The sequence below is a fragment of the Falco naumanni genome, chromosome 1 (genome assembly GCF_017639655.2).
Source record: "Falco naumanni isolate bFalNau1 chromosome 1, bFalNau1.pat, whole genome shotgun sequence".
Classification (NCBI taxonomy): Eukaryota; Metazoa; Chordata; class Aves; order Falconiformes; family Falconidae; genus Falco; species Falco naumanni.
In genome coordinates, this window is record NC_054054.1 from 96,284,014 (window position 1) to 96,300,345 (window position 16,332).

At 44.9% G+C, this 16,332-nt stretch overlaps 1 protein-coding gene across 13 annotated transcripts in view; it reads right to left on the minus strand.

Annotated features, from left to right (window-relative positions):
* The window catches only part of PITPNM2 (phosphatidylinositol transfer protein membrane associated 2), a 141,394-nt gene that overhangs the window by 62,460 nt on the left and 62,602 nt on the right, over nucleotides 1-16,332 (minus strand). For all 13 annotated transcript variants that reach the window (XR_005830146.1, XM_040610466.1, XM_040610475.1 and 10 more), the window contains exon 3: nucleotides 9,145-9,318. Coding sequence is in view for 12 of the 13 variants with exons in the window: in XM_040610466.1 (XP_040466400.1) it covers nucleotides 9,145-9,222 (78 nt within the window). In the remaining variant the exon portion in view is untranslated. The remainder of the gene's footprint in view (nucleotides 1-9,144; nucleotides 9,319-16,332) is intronic.

The window sequence follows — 16,332 nt, forward strand, 5'->3', positions numbered from 1 at the left end:
ACTTCTGGCTGTCAAAGGCTTTTGTGCCACAGCCAGAACAGCCGCATCCTCTATCATTAGAGATGACGGAATCAACAAGAGAGCACCACTTTAAAGAGGGAGAAAGTAACCTGAAGGCACAGAGCTGCCGGTAGGGCTACGTTTAGTACCCAGATCCTTCAAGCCCCATTTCAGCACGCTAACCACGATGCGGCAGTCTTCTTCATTGGGCTAGAGTAGGGACCTTGAACAAAATACAGCAAAACAGTCCTCAGAGGGAAGACAGGGAAGCTTCTCTATTCCTGTTTTGTAGGAGCTGAGCATAGTCTTAACGGTTATAACGAAAAGACAAGATTAAAGGTAGGCAGAAGCTGGGAACCCTGTTACCCCAAGGATGGGTTTCAATAGCACTTTTGCGCCTGCACTTTGCAAGGTACAAATCAGAAACGATCCACGTCAAGTCGGACTGAGCGTCCCTCGATGACGAAACTGCTGGAGGACCATAAGGGACTTGTGAGTTTGGTTCTTGTTTCTCAAAGGCAAGGCTTACTGTATCTCATCCCGCACAGGTAAGTCGGCACTACCTGAACGGGAAACCAAGCCCAACGGCAATGGGATCTCCCACTCCCTCCAGCAGCACTATTCCTGCCCTTTTCCAAGCGGTGGACACCACAGGACCATGTTTTTGTTTACACCATGTGCACCACATTATGAATGCAGGCAACTTTCAACTGCAACATCTGTTTCCATGGCAATGGGAGACTGCATCAGCAATCCACTGGGTTTAGTTTAGGCCACCTCCACTCAGGCTTCAGCGCTGCAACACAAATCATTGCTGTTAACAGCAAATGAAGTGATGTCACCAGTAACCATGGTGCCCACCGCTGAGGTTTCCGCGTGCCCTTTGCGCTCCAACATGCATCCTTCATGCATGACAATTATTTTAATCCAATTAGTGCTGTTAAAAAAAAAGTATAATACATGAAGGGCCAGTGTCAATACTTATTTAGCAAAGGAAGGTTAGTATGAGTCAACAAGATAATGATCAGAATATGAGGCTTTACCATAGCCCTTTGACTCTAGGCAAGCCTCGTTGCACTGTGCACATAGGAATGACCTGAAAGCCTGGGGAGAGGGGGAAGAAATCTGTTCCTCATCAATGGCTTTATTAATAAAGGCAAAAGAGCAGCTGTTTTAAACATCCTCCTCCTGGGCTGATCAATGGCTGGGCAACGTGCAGTGCTTCATTCTGTTGAGGCAATACCCCTTCCCCCCCACAACGTGCTTTGCCAGCTGAACATAAAACCTGCTCTTCAGTGATCCCACCACCCAGCTGAAAACAAGGGTCCTAAAACAAGAGTTGTGAAGTGTGTGTGGGGAGGGAAATCAGAAGACTCCCCATCCTGGAGGAAACAGCCATGGAAAGACTGCCACCGTCCAGGCTGCTGCATCAGGTGGCCAAAGAGGAGACCTCTGTCAGCACGGAGACATCTCACAGAGACCTAACACTTTGCTGACCGTGAGCACAGTCCCCTCCAGATCCACTCACTTTACAGGTCAATGAAGCACCTCCACATCCCTGTCCAACACTGGGTTTGCATGTGATGCATCCTCCTGGCAGATCAGAAGTCCCAGCAACTCAGTCTCAGCAGGAGTGGGACTGTCCCACACACTCTGTGGCTCCTGGATTACGCTCAGAGCCATCAGGACAGCTAGGTACCTTTTGCCCTTCCCCATCACGACAGTCTGGTTTCACTGGAGATATCCAACTACATTAGCTGATTAGGCAGAAGATTTTTATAGCAACCATGTAGTAGTCAGCACCTATCTTCCCAACCCAGCGCTGATTAGCTGCAATTTCCAGGAGGGTTCCCCTCTGGGTCCTTCCCAGCTCTGCAGGGAGCTGCCATCTGATCACCCCCCTGCCTGCAGCAGGGATATTGCAGGGCTCTTCCCTGAAGTTCATCAAGCAAGAACTGGGACTATCCCACAGGAATTGCTGGCCTTTTGCCCTGTACCTCAATCCTGTGTAATGCTGCCTCCAAGCACACAAGAAGAAAGAAGAGGATGTCACCCATGAAGGGTCATCTTGTCAGAGAGAAGCGCACACAGAGCTGCTTTCTGATGGAGCTACATTAGTGCCCAGGAGGTCCTGGCTCTGCTCGTGCCACCCCTTCGCTCTACCAAGAGCTGTTTGAGGTGGGGGTCACAGCCCTTTGCAGCTGCAAGAACCTCCTCCCTCTGGGCTTCCAGCCCCAAATCCTGCAAGACTCCCAGCCAGGAGAAGCAGAGCAAAGCTGAGCATGCTGAAAGCCCTGAAGAAGGGACCATTCTCACCTGAGCGAGCGCACATTACCTGCGCCGCAACTGCGGCACCATCAGTCTTGGATGTTCTTCTTGTAATGTAAAACACATTCCTAAAAAAAGCTGTAAAAGTTAAAGGCAGGACAGGTTGTCAGCAGCTCTCTCACAAGAGAGAGCAGAAATATGCACAGCATCGATTTGTAGAAATGTTGTATGCACTGCATTATTTAGATTCAGGTCTAGATATTAATGAAGCTGTTTGTAGGAAACTAGGATATTTTGGGGGGCAATCAACTGTGCAGGACTCTAAATAATTTACAGCATTAAGAGAACCATTCTCATGACCACTCATTAATCACTTAGCCTTACAGACGCCAAGTCACACTCCTATGGAGGAGGGCTGGATGTGCCAGAGGCACATGAATTAGGAATCACTTTATTACGGAGATACCTCAAGCTTGTTTACCTCACATACTCCATCTTTCAAAATGTCTACTACACTTCCAGCTCAGTATTTCATCCTACATTAGGTATTTCCTTCCCTGTCATTAAATGGATTTTTCACTGTATTAACTATTCCGCAAAAGCTATCTGTGAGAATTGCTGTCCCTAGTTTAAAGGGAGGTAAAAGCAAGTCACCCATTATTTTAATGTAAGTCAGAGATGAAATTTCGGCTCAGGGTGATTTTGGATCAATTCTTATCCTCTGATTACATCCCTTAGATTTTAGGAAGCCAGTGCAATTATTCACTAACAACAGGCTGTATGCTACAATACTGGAGGACTGGCTTAAAGAAATCCCCACTGTTTTCCTAAGCTTAAGTCATTACTTGCTTTCAGGTATTTGAAAGAGTGAGAACCTAATCTGGCTCTACAGTCGAGATTTTGTCTACTGTTAGAAATCTTTTATAAGAATGAAAAAATAAAGCCACAAGCTCAGCAGGATTATCAGTGCTGTATCCTGTATTAAAACCAGTACAAATCTGAAGTTTAAAGTATTTTTTGTGTTACAACCTTATCTCAGCTTCACTCAGTTGTGTTGAAGAAAGCAAGCACGTGTGAACTGCCAAGGAAACGTAGTTCACTACTCTAAAAATCAATCTTCTTTTCACCAGGTATGGAATAACAGCCAGTTTAAGAACTGTTCCAGGATAATGACTAAAAAACCAAAAAAAAAAAGTAAACGTAGAAAAGATGTTTGCTATTTCTGTATTTTCCCAAAACAGTAACCTGTACAGGTGCCACTGTCACCTGTGCAAATTAGACTGTAAGTCTGACAGTACCGCACATACCTGTACTGCCCTTGTTCACACAGCTAAGCAATTACAAGCGTCTTACTCTCCCCCTTCAGAGGGATGCAAGTCCTCATGATCACAAAGAAAAGGTTATGAAAACCAGAGGGAGAGAACATAGAAGTCACAGGTTTTAATGCCACAGCATAAAAATTGGAGGAAAAGCTTCAAACCAGGCTTTTGCTCAGTCTTGTGAATCTTCCAGGGCCTCTAGAGCTGTCAGCAGTGTCATCTGCTTTTAAAATTAAAGCATATATATGTCTGTCTGTCCAGATGGCCAAGGCATCTGCAAACGCAAGAAAAATAATCAGCCATCCACTTCTTCAGTGTCCAGAGATGAAGGGTTAGTTTGTTTTCCCCCACTCAATCAATCTTTCACCATCTGCTGAGCCTGCTGGCAACTGCCAAGTGTAGCTCACAGCCTGAGGGACACAACTTTTGCACTGAGGTATCAGGACATGGCCTCAAGAATTACTGCCACCAAGCAAGTTTTTGAAGTCCGTCCTCAAAGGTGCTACCCGAGAGGTGCACGCAAATGAAGAAGAAAACAGGACAGGACAGTTACAGGGGTCTGGACACCGAGATGATGGAGAAACCATGATCCTTTGGAGGAGGAAAGCAATTTAGGGCACTCCAGCAGCAGCCACAACAGGTAACTACAGCACACTGCAGATACTTGGAAATACACTCTGATTTCTCAGGGAAGGCAATAAATGCGAAGCCCTGAGGGACTAACATGAGAAGAGAGGCTCATGTTAGAAGATAAGAAGAGCCTCAATTCCCAGGATCCCAAGTTCAGCAGACAGTGTTGAGCAGATGGATTATCTTTACCAGATTGCCTCAAACACGGGCCAGAGTCTCTGCTCAGCTGTGGACCCTCAAAGTGCTGAATAATGAAGTAATAATGTTATTAGCTTACAAGGATGCCACAGCATCTTAAAGTAAGTCTCATCCTCAAAAGGCAATCACTAGGTCCAGAAGAATAGTTCTGAAGTATACTGCTATCCTTGGAGGAAGGTCACAAGTACTCAGAGAAAACTGCACAGAGAAAATGAGGGCTGCAGTTATTTACAGCAGAGAAAGTAAGCTATGCACACCGATATAAAAATAAGATTTAATAACAAGAGGAATTCTCTCATCTCATGTAAGGGTCAAAAGGGCAACGGTCTCTCGGAATCTCATGACATATGGAATGACAGTAATGAAAGTTATTAAGAAGATAAATGGACTGACCTTTGGCTAATAACATACTGATCTTTCCGACAAACGCATTCAGGTCTTGAAGCGCAGGTTTTTATGAGATAGAGACTTAGCGTTAAAGCGTGCGTTGTTTCTGGGGTGAGAGGGATGTGTACAGAAAGGCAGGTTCCCTAAACACGCAAGAAAAGGAAGCGAGCGCTGCAGGAAAGGACAGCTGTTGAGACACAAATATGCAGAGCCCTCAATAAGATCTATCTGATGTGTAACACAGTATAGCCCCATCCTTTGCGCCAAACAGGGATCAAAGTCCTCGCAGAGACAGAAATACTGCACTGTCTTTAATACGATGCGTAGAGTCAGAGAAGGCATCCAGGACAGAGTCCTCAGTTCAGCATTTCTACAGGGAGAAAGAAATCCCGACAGAAGGTTGCAGTCGTCCCCTCCCCAAGTGGTTTGTGCATCGTGACACCCACCTCAGCACTCACCTCCAGTTGCTTTCTGCTTACGGTCAGGCAGAAGCCTGCAGTTTCCCCAGACCAAACTGCAGCTCTCCCAGTCTATGGGCAACTCTTGAAGTTGAGTTTATCTAGAGACCTCTCAACTTTGGAAGTAGGACAGGCTTTTAAATGTGTACAGATCTTAGGAAAATGGTACACTACAAAGCTATTGTCTAGGAAAGAGGTACAAAGAATGGCTTCACCGTTTTGAAATATTCTGCCCATTTTATGCACCAAAATAAAACCAGGTCACAGAGGGAAGAAAGATCACTGGTTCTGAGCTCAGATATAAAAATCACTGGTTTAATTTGCATGGAAAAAGAGACAAAACCTCAGCAACGATGCAAAAAAACCCTTGTGTGTGTGGAAAAGCTAAGACCTAACTGCTCTGGCAGCTAACGCTGCAAGGGCTCCCAACCTGAAGACACTGACAACACTGCGTGAGAGGTTTCCCATGAAAATACGGATATTGATAGTCTAAAATTTAATAGAGAAAACCAACTCGGTTCAGATCTGCTAAGCTTCAAGCAAGTCAAGGATACATTAAGCCCTTCACTGTAACGTAAGTTAACTTGTTTATCAAAGAATTTAAGTGCTGCTTAAAGTACTGAAACCACTGTCTGTAGATAACATTTCAGATGCTGACAGAAAGCAACACTTAAGAGACTTGTTGTTCCCTCCCCTCACCCTCAGATTTAAAAAAAAATTAAGAAGAAAACCAGCAGGCCACTCACCTCTGTTTTCACAGCTTTATACACCAGCCTGGAGAATTCTAAGAGGAACTAGAGTAACAGGGGCATGTACACAAAGTTTTATTGCATGTCTTGCCTGCCTAGTGGCGCAGAGAACCAACAGAGATGCTGGATTATATACTGCACAGTTTTAATTCTCCCATCCAGCAAACAGGAAACACGAGTACAGCCTGCCCCAGTTTAAGGGAAGGATCCTTTGCTACTTGGGTGTGATGCTGCTTACATAAAACCCGGTGGAAATTTTTGTTAAGACTTCTAAGGAGACAGTGTTCTCTCATGAAGGGAGACTGGAGGTCTTTCTGGTGCAAAGCAGAAAGGTCCATGAGAACACCTTTGAAAATGGACTGCAGGGCTACAACTCGAGTCTGACTATCCCTACCCACGTGGTTCTGAGGCACTGCTTCCACAGAAAGGGTCTCCAGAGCAGCTGCGTGGGCCAGTTGTGTCATCCTTCAGGTCAGAGGATCCTTTTGGAAAACTTTCCTTTGGAGGATGCTGAAATCTAGGAAAATTATTTTATTACTCTTAAAAGAGCAACTTTATACCAACTGGTTTGGCATTTAATGGGAATCTGCACTCATGAACTTGAAGTTAAATGAATGATTAACTTCAGGTACATGCTTAAGGCTCTCTAAAACCCTTGAGGAACAATTGTGACATCTCCTTTTTATACTGTTGGAAAACTGCTTCTTAGAAGACCAGGCTGACTAGTGTTTCCAGCAATAATGACACCATACTGTACAGAACAAACATCTTTGAAATGAACCTTCTACTTTTAAGAATTGCTTCTCTCCCCAGAAACTACTTCAAATCATGCTGTTCTATGTTTCAGCCAAAGGTTTCTAAGAAATACTTCTACAGCGCTGTTTTATACAGATATCTCAGCTTGTTCCCCTAAGGGACTTCAACATACGGAACTTACTTCTCCTGTGGCCTCCTTACGCATTTCAGAGGCAAAATAAAAAGACAGACATGAAGCACTTTCTCATTCTCTGAAAAGAATGGAAGTCATGCTCCCCACTGCTCTCTTCCCAGTGCCTGCCTCAAAGACAAAACCTCCACTTTCAAATCAAAGGAAAAAAAAAAAGGACATTTAATATCATGGTCTAGGAAAAGCTCCCATTGAAGTCGGCAGGAATCTTTCCACTAATTTCAGGAAGAGTTGAAGCAGATTGCTACCAAACACTAAGAAACAGAATATAAACTCTACGTTCTACCTTAAATGGGTTTTCTGGTTATTTTTTTTTATTATTTTTCAAATTTGAGCTGAGACTAGTATTTTCAACAAAAAACACAGCTAATTTTTTCTCTTGTACTACTTGTACACATAAAGCAGTAGAGTCACTTGCTCATCGTGCATTTCTCTAGCTCACCTGGATCTTGGGCTACATCTTACATCTTTTACAGCAGCATTTACATCTTACCCCCCTGCTCCGGGGGAGTGGAGGGAGATCAGCGGTCAGACTCCACCCCAGCTATCGCACCTGACCGAAGGGGAAGCCTTACTTTGCTGCCTAGCAATGCCCTAGAAAATCAGAGCAGGGCTGAAGCAGGGCTGGATAGCAATTCGGAGGTGTCGTTTCTTCAGTTGTTCCCTTGGCCAGTGAACTTCCCCTTGCATGGAACCCTAACGGCTTATCACGTCCTTTGACATTAAGCTGTGGCCAAAATCACTGTCAAATGAACAAAGTGGAACCCAGTGTTCTGCATTAATAAAATAACAGTAAGTATTTTAACTTCTGAAAGTGAACAAACCCAAGCCCCTGACCAAGTCCTCCACAACCCACAGGAAGCCCCCCCAGAAGCTCCCCAGTTAAGAATTCATCCTGTTAAATCAGGTGGGCTCCTCCTTCTTAATCAGATCATTCTCCTGTATGCTCTGCCACTCGCTGACAAGTTTGGCATAGTTGATACACCGCTTCCATGAACCAGCTCTTCGCTCAAAAAGCTGAGCCAAATTTGGAAGAAAAACTTGTCACAAAATAATTACGATATTCAAAGCAGCTAGAGCAGCAAGAAAAGACACTGAAAAATGAGGTCACCTAAGCAAAACGTTTACTCATTTATGCTAACATTTAGGTTTAACACACAAAGATGATACATTTGTGTCAGAAAAAGGAATTTGACTGTTATTACTGGAGAACACACACCGCACACTGTTTGCGTACACTTGACTGTACTTGGACTGTACAACAGTCAAGTCCAAGTGCATGGCTCCTTGAAAGAATCCAGTTAGATGGTCAGGTGAGAAACAGGGGAGTTGTGCTTTCTCTTTGGTTTTGGAGGTTGGTTGGTTTGAGTTTTTTCCCCTTAACTCATTTTAGGTTTTAAGCCAAAGCAGATTTATCTAGCATCACTTCAACCTGCCGCAGAAAGCAGGGTTCTGCTGCAAACTCAGTATTAGATATGCATTTTGCTGCAGGAGCAAAATTAAATTTTATTTAAAGCGTGGGACAATGAAATAATAGTTCAGATTCACTTCCTTTTAAAAATGCTCCTGGATGGATTTCAAACACTGGGAGAACATGGGCACAGAGGATCTGAGTTGCAAAAAACTCCAACATTTTAATTAACTGCTTTATTGAAGACAGGGAATTCAACAAAAATTCTCATCAGTATTCAGAAACCTATTAAAAATAATCGAAGTTTCATGGTGATTTGTATCTGTTCCATGGTGGTACAGAAGGAAATAAGTATTACATCTAGATTCCCTGTCCCCCCCAGTTTCAAAGTTATACCTTAATTTTACCCTCTCAAATTTATACTACGCTGTTATTTTCCCAACAAAAGCGCACGAGCCCTTGGTTTGCAGCTGGAACTGGCATGACCAGCAACTGCAGCGCAACCGAGCAGCAACAGCTGCTTAAGCCCTACAGGTTGATCACCCCCAGGTAGGTACCCAAGCACTTAGGCTCAGTGCTCCTTCCCACAGGAATAGCCTATCCACGAGCCTTTGTTTCCCCAGGTAGGTAGGTCACCCAGACTATTGCATTACTTCCCCCCCATCAACACACACAAACCTCACATTTACAGCATCTAGCTCTGCAGCGATACTCCACTCTTCCACACGAAGCCCTGCGTTAGCCTGCATTCATCCGCACGGGCCAGAACGTTACTGACCTGTATCATGTACAGCTGCGCAATTCGGTACTCTTCCACGCTCATCGGAAGAGGAATACGATATTCCTTTATGAGCATTTTGAATACAAAAATCTTTTGTCCGCTCAGAAACACAATCCAGAAGCTTTTAGTAAAGGCTCCTTAAATAATGGCAGGCAAATGCATTGAGGATCCCTGAAACAGAGTGAGAGAGAGAAAGGAGAAGGGAGAGAAAAAAAAAAAAAAAAAGAAAAAGAAAAAGAAGAGAAGCAGTTATTTTCCATTCTTATTGCAGAACAACCTATTAGAAAAAAACAAAACCAAACAACAGGCAAACATTAATTTTTGTAATAGCTATATGCTTAATGGTGGAGAGAAGAATCCCTGGAATGCTACCAGATCCTTGGTATCAAATTCAACAGAATCTTTTAGAAGAATTTTGATTTGATTCAGGGGATACCATCAAAGCTATTACCCTCCTGACCTCTGCCATCGTATCAATCAGACTTTCATATGCAATAGCATCTCCATGGAAGAGATGTGACAAAAGCTCAAAATGAATAGGCAGACCTTCTGCTGCCAGACAATAAAGCATCTCTCCAATGTCAGCAACACACCAGAGATGCATCCACTCAAAGGCATCAGGTTTTATCCTCCCACATTCATTTAGCAGCAAGAAAAAGCTTAAATTAAGATTTCCTCAGCCTTTATAGCGCCATGATGAAGAAAGTAATTTGGATTCTAACAATAAAGACAGCAAAAATGTACTTTTCCTCCCTGCTTTATTCTGAATTACTGACTTGGTAGGATCCCTTCTCTTTCACCTCCAAAGTAGTCTACAGGCAAAATCCTCCCACCACTGATGTCGATGCCAGACTCATGTTTACACTCCTGCTGCATAAGAATACAGCAAGATCAAACTGCAACACCAAAAAAAAATAATCCCATCATACCCCACCTGGACGCAATCTAATTGAATTATTGCTTAATACAGGAAATACAGCATTTACTACACCAAGGGTTAAAGCAGTAACTTTTCAAATATTCTGAAGACTCCCTATGGACTGTGGATAAAGACAATAAAATCACGTAAGGAAGAGGGGAGGGGAGGGGAAGATGACTGATGAGGAAGAGAGGACACAAGAAGTGAAGCCGTCTGCTATCAGGCCAAGTGATGACCACTCTCCCAGCACAAAAAGCACGTGCCTGGCTCCTCCTCATCACCAAAATCCACTCTTTTGCCGTGTCCTGCTTATTGAAAGTCTTCAGATAAGCTGCTGGAGCAAAACCAGCCCCAAACCCTATGCCTGGGGGAGAAAACCCAGAATAAAACCAACCAACCTATCTAGTAGATTAAACCGTGGTCTGGGAACCAGGAAACCACACTGCTATCAACAGGTCTCAGCGCTACCCAATGTTTGCACAGCACTTCGCCAACCTTTTACAAGGTTTAGAGAGGTTAAAACATGCCCATGGTCACAAAGCAACCTGGGCTGTATAAATGTGTATATATAAAAACTGAATTAAATTTAGTATTTATAACCCAAGGTCTACCGATCTCTAATCTGTGTAGCACTCCAAGGGCACTGCTCACCACGTCCCAGCCGAAGGGTTTGCCTGACCCAGGCATGCGGAAAGCAAATCCATCCCCGACCGAGTCTTCTGGAATAGTTCTGTCTGGTGCTGCATCATCTAAACAATTTATTCTCAAATTCAGTTATCTGTTTCATTTTATTGCTATCCGCAATCTGCGTGTGTGGAGCTGGGGGTGTATAAAAAAAAATAATCTTTGCCACAGCAAACCTTGGAAAGAATAATTCTGGGAAGTCTGCACTTCCCAACAGTGCTGTGCCTATGAGGAGAAGTGTGTGCATCCACATACACGTGCAGGATTTCCTCCATCAAACTACTTCTCCATAACAGGTGGAGATAATCTCATTAGGTGGTTTTTAATTAGCGTCATGGCAAAGAACAACAGTAACCACCAGAGGACGGATCTCAAGCACTGGCCCCAGATCCGCATTGGTACAATCCCAACTCCTGGAGTAACGGCAGCGGGGGATTCAGCTACCTGTCCTGAGCAATTTGTTATGCTTTATAGAGATCTTCAAAAATTAGATTTAAAAGCTCCCCCTGCCCCCCATTCCTCTTCCCCAAATGCTCTGAAAGCAAGCAGAAAGTGATTCTGCTTCCACCATAAGGACATCAGTCACATCCACCTTTGCTGCTTGCTAACAACAGGGTATTTCTATCGATTGGAAGAGATGAATAAAACAAAAAATAGAACCTTAAAAGCAATAAAATGGCAGGAAACCAGTATCAAGATGGAAAAAATGTGTTTATAATGAAGTGCTAGGCAGGTAATAATTCAGGCAGCCACGACACAAGAGGGCTTATTTTATTACAGCCTAAAAAACCCAACCATTTCAGCCCCGAGCAGGCACAGCAGCGGCCTCGAAGCACCCGGCATGCGGAGCGTGTCCAGCCAGGGCAGCGGCTCCTGGCCCCGCTTCCAGCTTCACTTTTACCAAAGCTGAGGTTTCCCAGTACAGTTCCCCTTCAGGTTTCTACTTCCCTGTGGTCAGTGTTTAAAAGCTGCGTTTTGGCTGAGCCCACAGCTTTCCAGGCAGCAGCAGGTCCTGATGATGTGCCTGTTGGAAAGGCAATTTTCCCGAAAACTACTCTGGCAGCTGCCCACTCCAGCTACTGCAACCAGTTCCCAGAAGCTGGGGAGAAAATAACCCTGGAAACATACTGGGCAACAGCAAGAACCAAATTGCAACCTCAAACAGAGGGGGCCAGAAGAAAAGGCACCCGGGACCAGTAGCCTGACCTTGAAGGAGGCACAGAGAGAACAAACCTGACTTGCCTTTTTTTTTTTTTTTAAGCTAGACTGGTTTAAAAGAAACAATACTATGTTCGCAGCTTAGGCTGCCTTTGAGCTGAAAATAACCTGCCCTAACACGTCTAAGAGCAGCGGAGCCCAGGTGGCAAACAGTGAAAGATAAACACGGGGTTTCACCAGATTCAGATCTTGGGGAACTCCACAGCAGATGGGACAGAGGTGACAAAGTTGTGCTTTCGGACAACTCACTGAGGACAGCAGCCTCCTGCCAAAGTCTGGGAACTTCCCAGAGTATCAAAGCTCACCAAGGCTGCTTACCGTATTGTTGGAACAAACCACAGAAGTTTGTCTGCAGACACGATGGCTGCTATGCAGAGAAGAGAAAGCCCTTCTGGAAGCACGGGAGCGACGACACAGCTTTGGAAAACAGATGTCTAAACACCAGCTGTGTCCCTGGCACCCACCCACACCCAGCCCACTGCCACCAGCAGCCAGGGGTGTTTGAACAGAGATGCTCAGCGTCCCGGGATTAGCAAGCAGCCAGCATTTTGACGGCAGGCTAGATTTCAGCTGTCCAGCCGCCCAGCACCAAGCTGGACTTTCTACGGGTTTGCCAAACCTCTGCGGCTGCACAACCGCAACCAGCAGCAGCCCAAGGCTGTTTGCAAAACTCAGCTTGCAGCCAGCTTCTCTCAGCAAAAGGTAAATAATGGTGACGCAGGACATTTCCAGACTCGCTGCTATTTCTGCTATAGCCAAGTGGCACATTTGTACAGGCCGTTATTCAATTTATACACAGAGCTGTAGTAACTGTGAAAGCCAGGCGCATAATTTTATACCTCAATTATTTTAAAATCAGGTTCTCAAAGCATCATAATTACGCTCCAGAGTCAATATCCTGCTGCGATGAGTCAGGTCCACCTCTGAGCTATTGCTTCAGGCTGCCTGAAAGCTAAGGCACAGTGTGCTGCCTTTACTTCTGATTTAAACGGTTTCCCTTGCAACAATAACAAATTCTTTAAGAAAGTGTGATTTCTTTGAAGGGGGGGGGGGGGGGGGGGGGGAGATGGGGAGACTATCAGGATCTGCAGGAGCTGAACAAATCAAGAGACCCAGCAAAAGCTCTCCATTTAGCCCATGAACTTGGTGTCTGGGGTCGTCACTTGGGGAGCATCAGGGCCAGCCTCCCTGTTACTAAAGAAGGTAGCAGAGGACTGATGACAACTGACAGCTTGTAATTAAGGAATAAGAGTTAATGCATGAAGGGTGTTAAAACTGCTGCCAGAGTCCTGGAGGTCAAACCCCAGCCAGGCTTCACCAGCTGGCCCTGAAGGGTACAGACACGCAGTATGACAGCGAAAACCCTGGCTCCACGACACGTCATCTGAGTCTGGCACAGGAGAACCACTCACGCCGGGGGGGTCAGGCTACAAAAGGGCTGCCACCCGCCCTGTTCCCAGCCGTGCTGTTACAGCTCTCCTACCTGTCACCTCAACAACTAATTTTTGATCAGCTCACATTTTCCATGCCCAGGCTGCCGAGCACAGGCTTTTTAGGGCTGGAACGAACTATGGCACAGCAGCGACAACCCACCCCATGCCACGGCTGCTACTTCCCATTTTCAAAGGGGAAGAAAAATCCCCAGATGCACAGAGCAACTACAATGAGCTTTTTCTAGCCTCACGCAGGAGGTTCATTTCACACTATTATAAAGTTAAAAGACTCACCCTACGAAGGAAAGACCCATCATGGAGGGCTGCACAGGAGCCAACAGCAGAGGCAGGCACCAGCCCTGGTCTCAGGTTTTTAATCAACTACTGCCTGTTTAGGGCTGTGCTGACTTTTAAAGTTGAGAAAAATCTCCCTTATGAAAGATGACACTCGCAGCTGAAGATCAATACCCTTGACTCAGCTATCAAACAATTTTCTTTGCAATATTTTCATGTAACTAAGGAACAAAAGATAATTAACAGAAACAACTGTAAGAAAACCAAACCAAGCATCTAAAAGGATGAGCAAAGGCATTACCTGGAGACCTCACCCACCTCCCTAAAGACTTTCTTTGGGTTCTCTACATCTCCTTCATTCCCCATGAGTTGCCTCCTTGAAGAAAGCGGTATCAGACATGTGAGCATCGGTCTCAAGTGTATCAAACAGTCAGACCTTGGGAAGTAATATCAGGCTTAGCAGCCTGGCCACCTTCCCTCCCCTGCAGTGTTCCCTGAAGGAGTATACGGTGCCCTCCCGCCGCTGGAAGCATCGCATACATACTGCGCTTGGATTTATTTATGCCGTTAGAAGCAGCAGCATAAACATGAAACATATTCCTAGGACCTAAGTCAGCATTTTTTAAATGCAGCCTCAACACTTACACCTTGATTAATGCAGCACTCTCCCTCCTGGCCCAAAAGCAATCTTGCTCAGCTTTATCTATCCAGAATACCACTGCTGTAAGGACCATTCCCTTTATCCATCACTCTGATCCTGTTTGTCCACGGTGTCCCTGCCTTTCAGGAGGCAGCTTTCCATCAGCATCTGCAAAACATCCTCCTCAGCCCCTGCTCGCCAGCCTTGCCTACCTGACCCCTGGCAAAGGCTGCAGCACACGCAGCCTGCAATCCATCGTGTGGACCGGCACGGACTCATCATTGTCCTGCCCACATCCCACTGCTGTGGGACAGAGAGGAACGTCCCGTTTTGTGAATGCATGATGCTTAGCATGATACCAGCCGGAACACAACTGCTTCCTCCAGTCACACGAATAACTATCGCTATGCAAAAGGGCCAAGGGGAAAATTCAATTTATGAGGGTTTTGCAAGCAGATGAATATTGAGTGCTTGTATTTTAACATTCCCTTCTCTCCCCTCTTCTCCCAGCCTCACCAAAGTGATCTGTCCAGTGGGACTGTTTCAAGCCATGTTCACACTGAAAGGTTAAAAAAACCCCAAGATTTCTATTTAGTACTTTGTGGCTACTGTTACTTGCCATAACACTCAAACACTACACACAAAACAGTCTCTCACACACATGCACATGTGCAATAAACTGAAGAGACAGAACGAGCTTTTTAAAATCAGCAGTTTTCAGTTTTCGTAGTGTGGGCTGTACCTTCTGACTGACAGCTAAGCAGATTTAACAATCTGCTCGAAAAAAAAAAAATAATCAAAACTTAAAGCTCCTTAAAAGTGCACAGTTCACACGCTCACTGCTTAAAGGCTATGGTGTCAGTAATGTTCTTTGTACTTGTACATCTTAATCATGCATCTAATCTGTCACAACTTTTTGAAATAGAAGTTTTTACGCAGATGTTTACACGCCCGAGTTTCACAACTGAGCTTATATCACACCTGACAGTGAATCAGCAGCTAATGAATATTTGCTCACGTTGCAAAACCATGACACAGTCCTCCCCGCACTGGAGTAGGTGCAGCGTAGCTGAGGCTGGCAGCTGAGCCGGGGGTGCTCCCTGTGCCTGACTCCTCCAGGTCTGGCCACAGCCTACAATACAGCCAGGGAAAAAGGCAGGGGGAGGAGAGGAAGAGGAAAATGCAAGCATGCATGGAAATCAATTTTCCTCAGGTGTAAACCTCAGGGTAAACTCAAAAGATACCACAAACGCAGAAAGCGCTGCACCAGGCTGAGGATAAACCACTGCTTGATAAGACACACAGAGCAAACAAGTCGCATTTACAGCACTTGATCTTTTTTCCATTATTAGATACAATTTGACGTCACTTGTAGAATTTAAGAGCTCATTGTAAAGCAGACATTTATTACAACAGAAGGATGGAATCAGTCCAAATACAATATAGCTACACTAGAGCTATTAAATCCTGTTATAGTTCACTGGGCAGCCAAATACTAGCTTGAAGCAATGACAGGGAAAAGGGTAGAGAAAAAAAAATAGGGGCGGGGGGGGAAGCAACACCACACCAAAGTGTGCGCACACACACCCACATCCCACCTTTTCTCCTTAAATATTCCAGGATATTGTACTGTTTCTTCATACTTTCCATTCAGAGCACTCCTTTAACATCTGGGGAGAGGAAAACTTTACTCCTTTCCTTCTGCTTTGCAAGCGATGCTGTGGTGCAAAGCGAGCCAGCCCTCTCTATTCACATGCTGAGTTCAAGGGGACCAGATGAAGTCCGTCAGCTGAACTTCAGTTGGAAAATTACCATTTCAAGTCCTGCCATGCCTGGAGGTTATGCAATAATGAACTAATAAAGAAGCCATTAAAAGAACTAATATGCACACTGAAGTCACAGATGAGTTCAGAGGGAAAGACAAACCAGCCTCTAATCCTTTTGCTGATGCTGGGGATAAAGTTGAATATTAAAAAGAACGCGTCTGAAATTAAAGG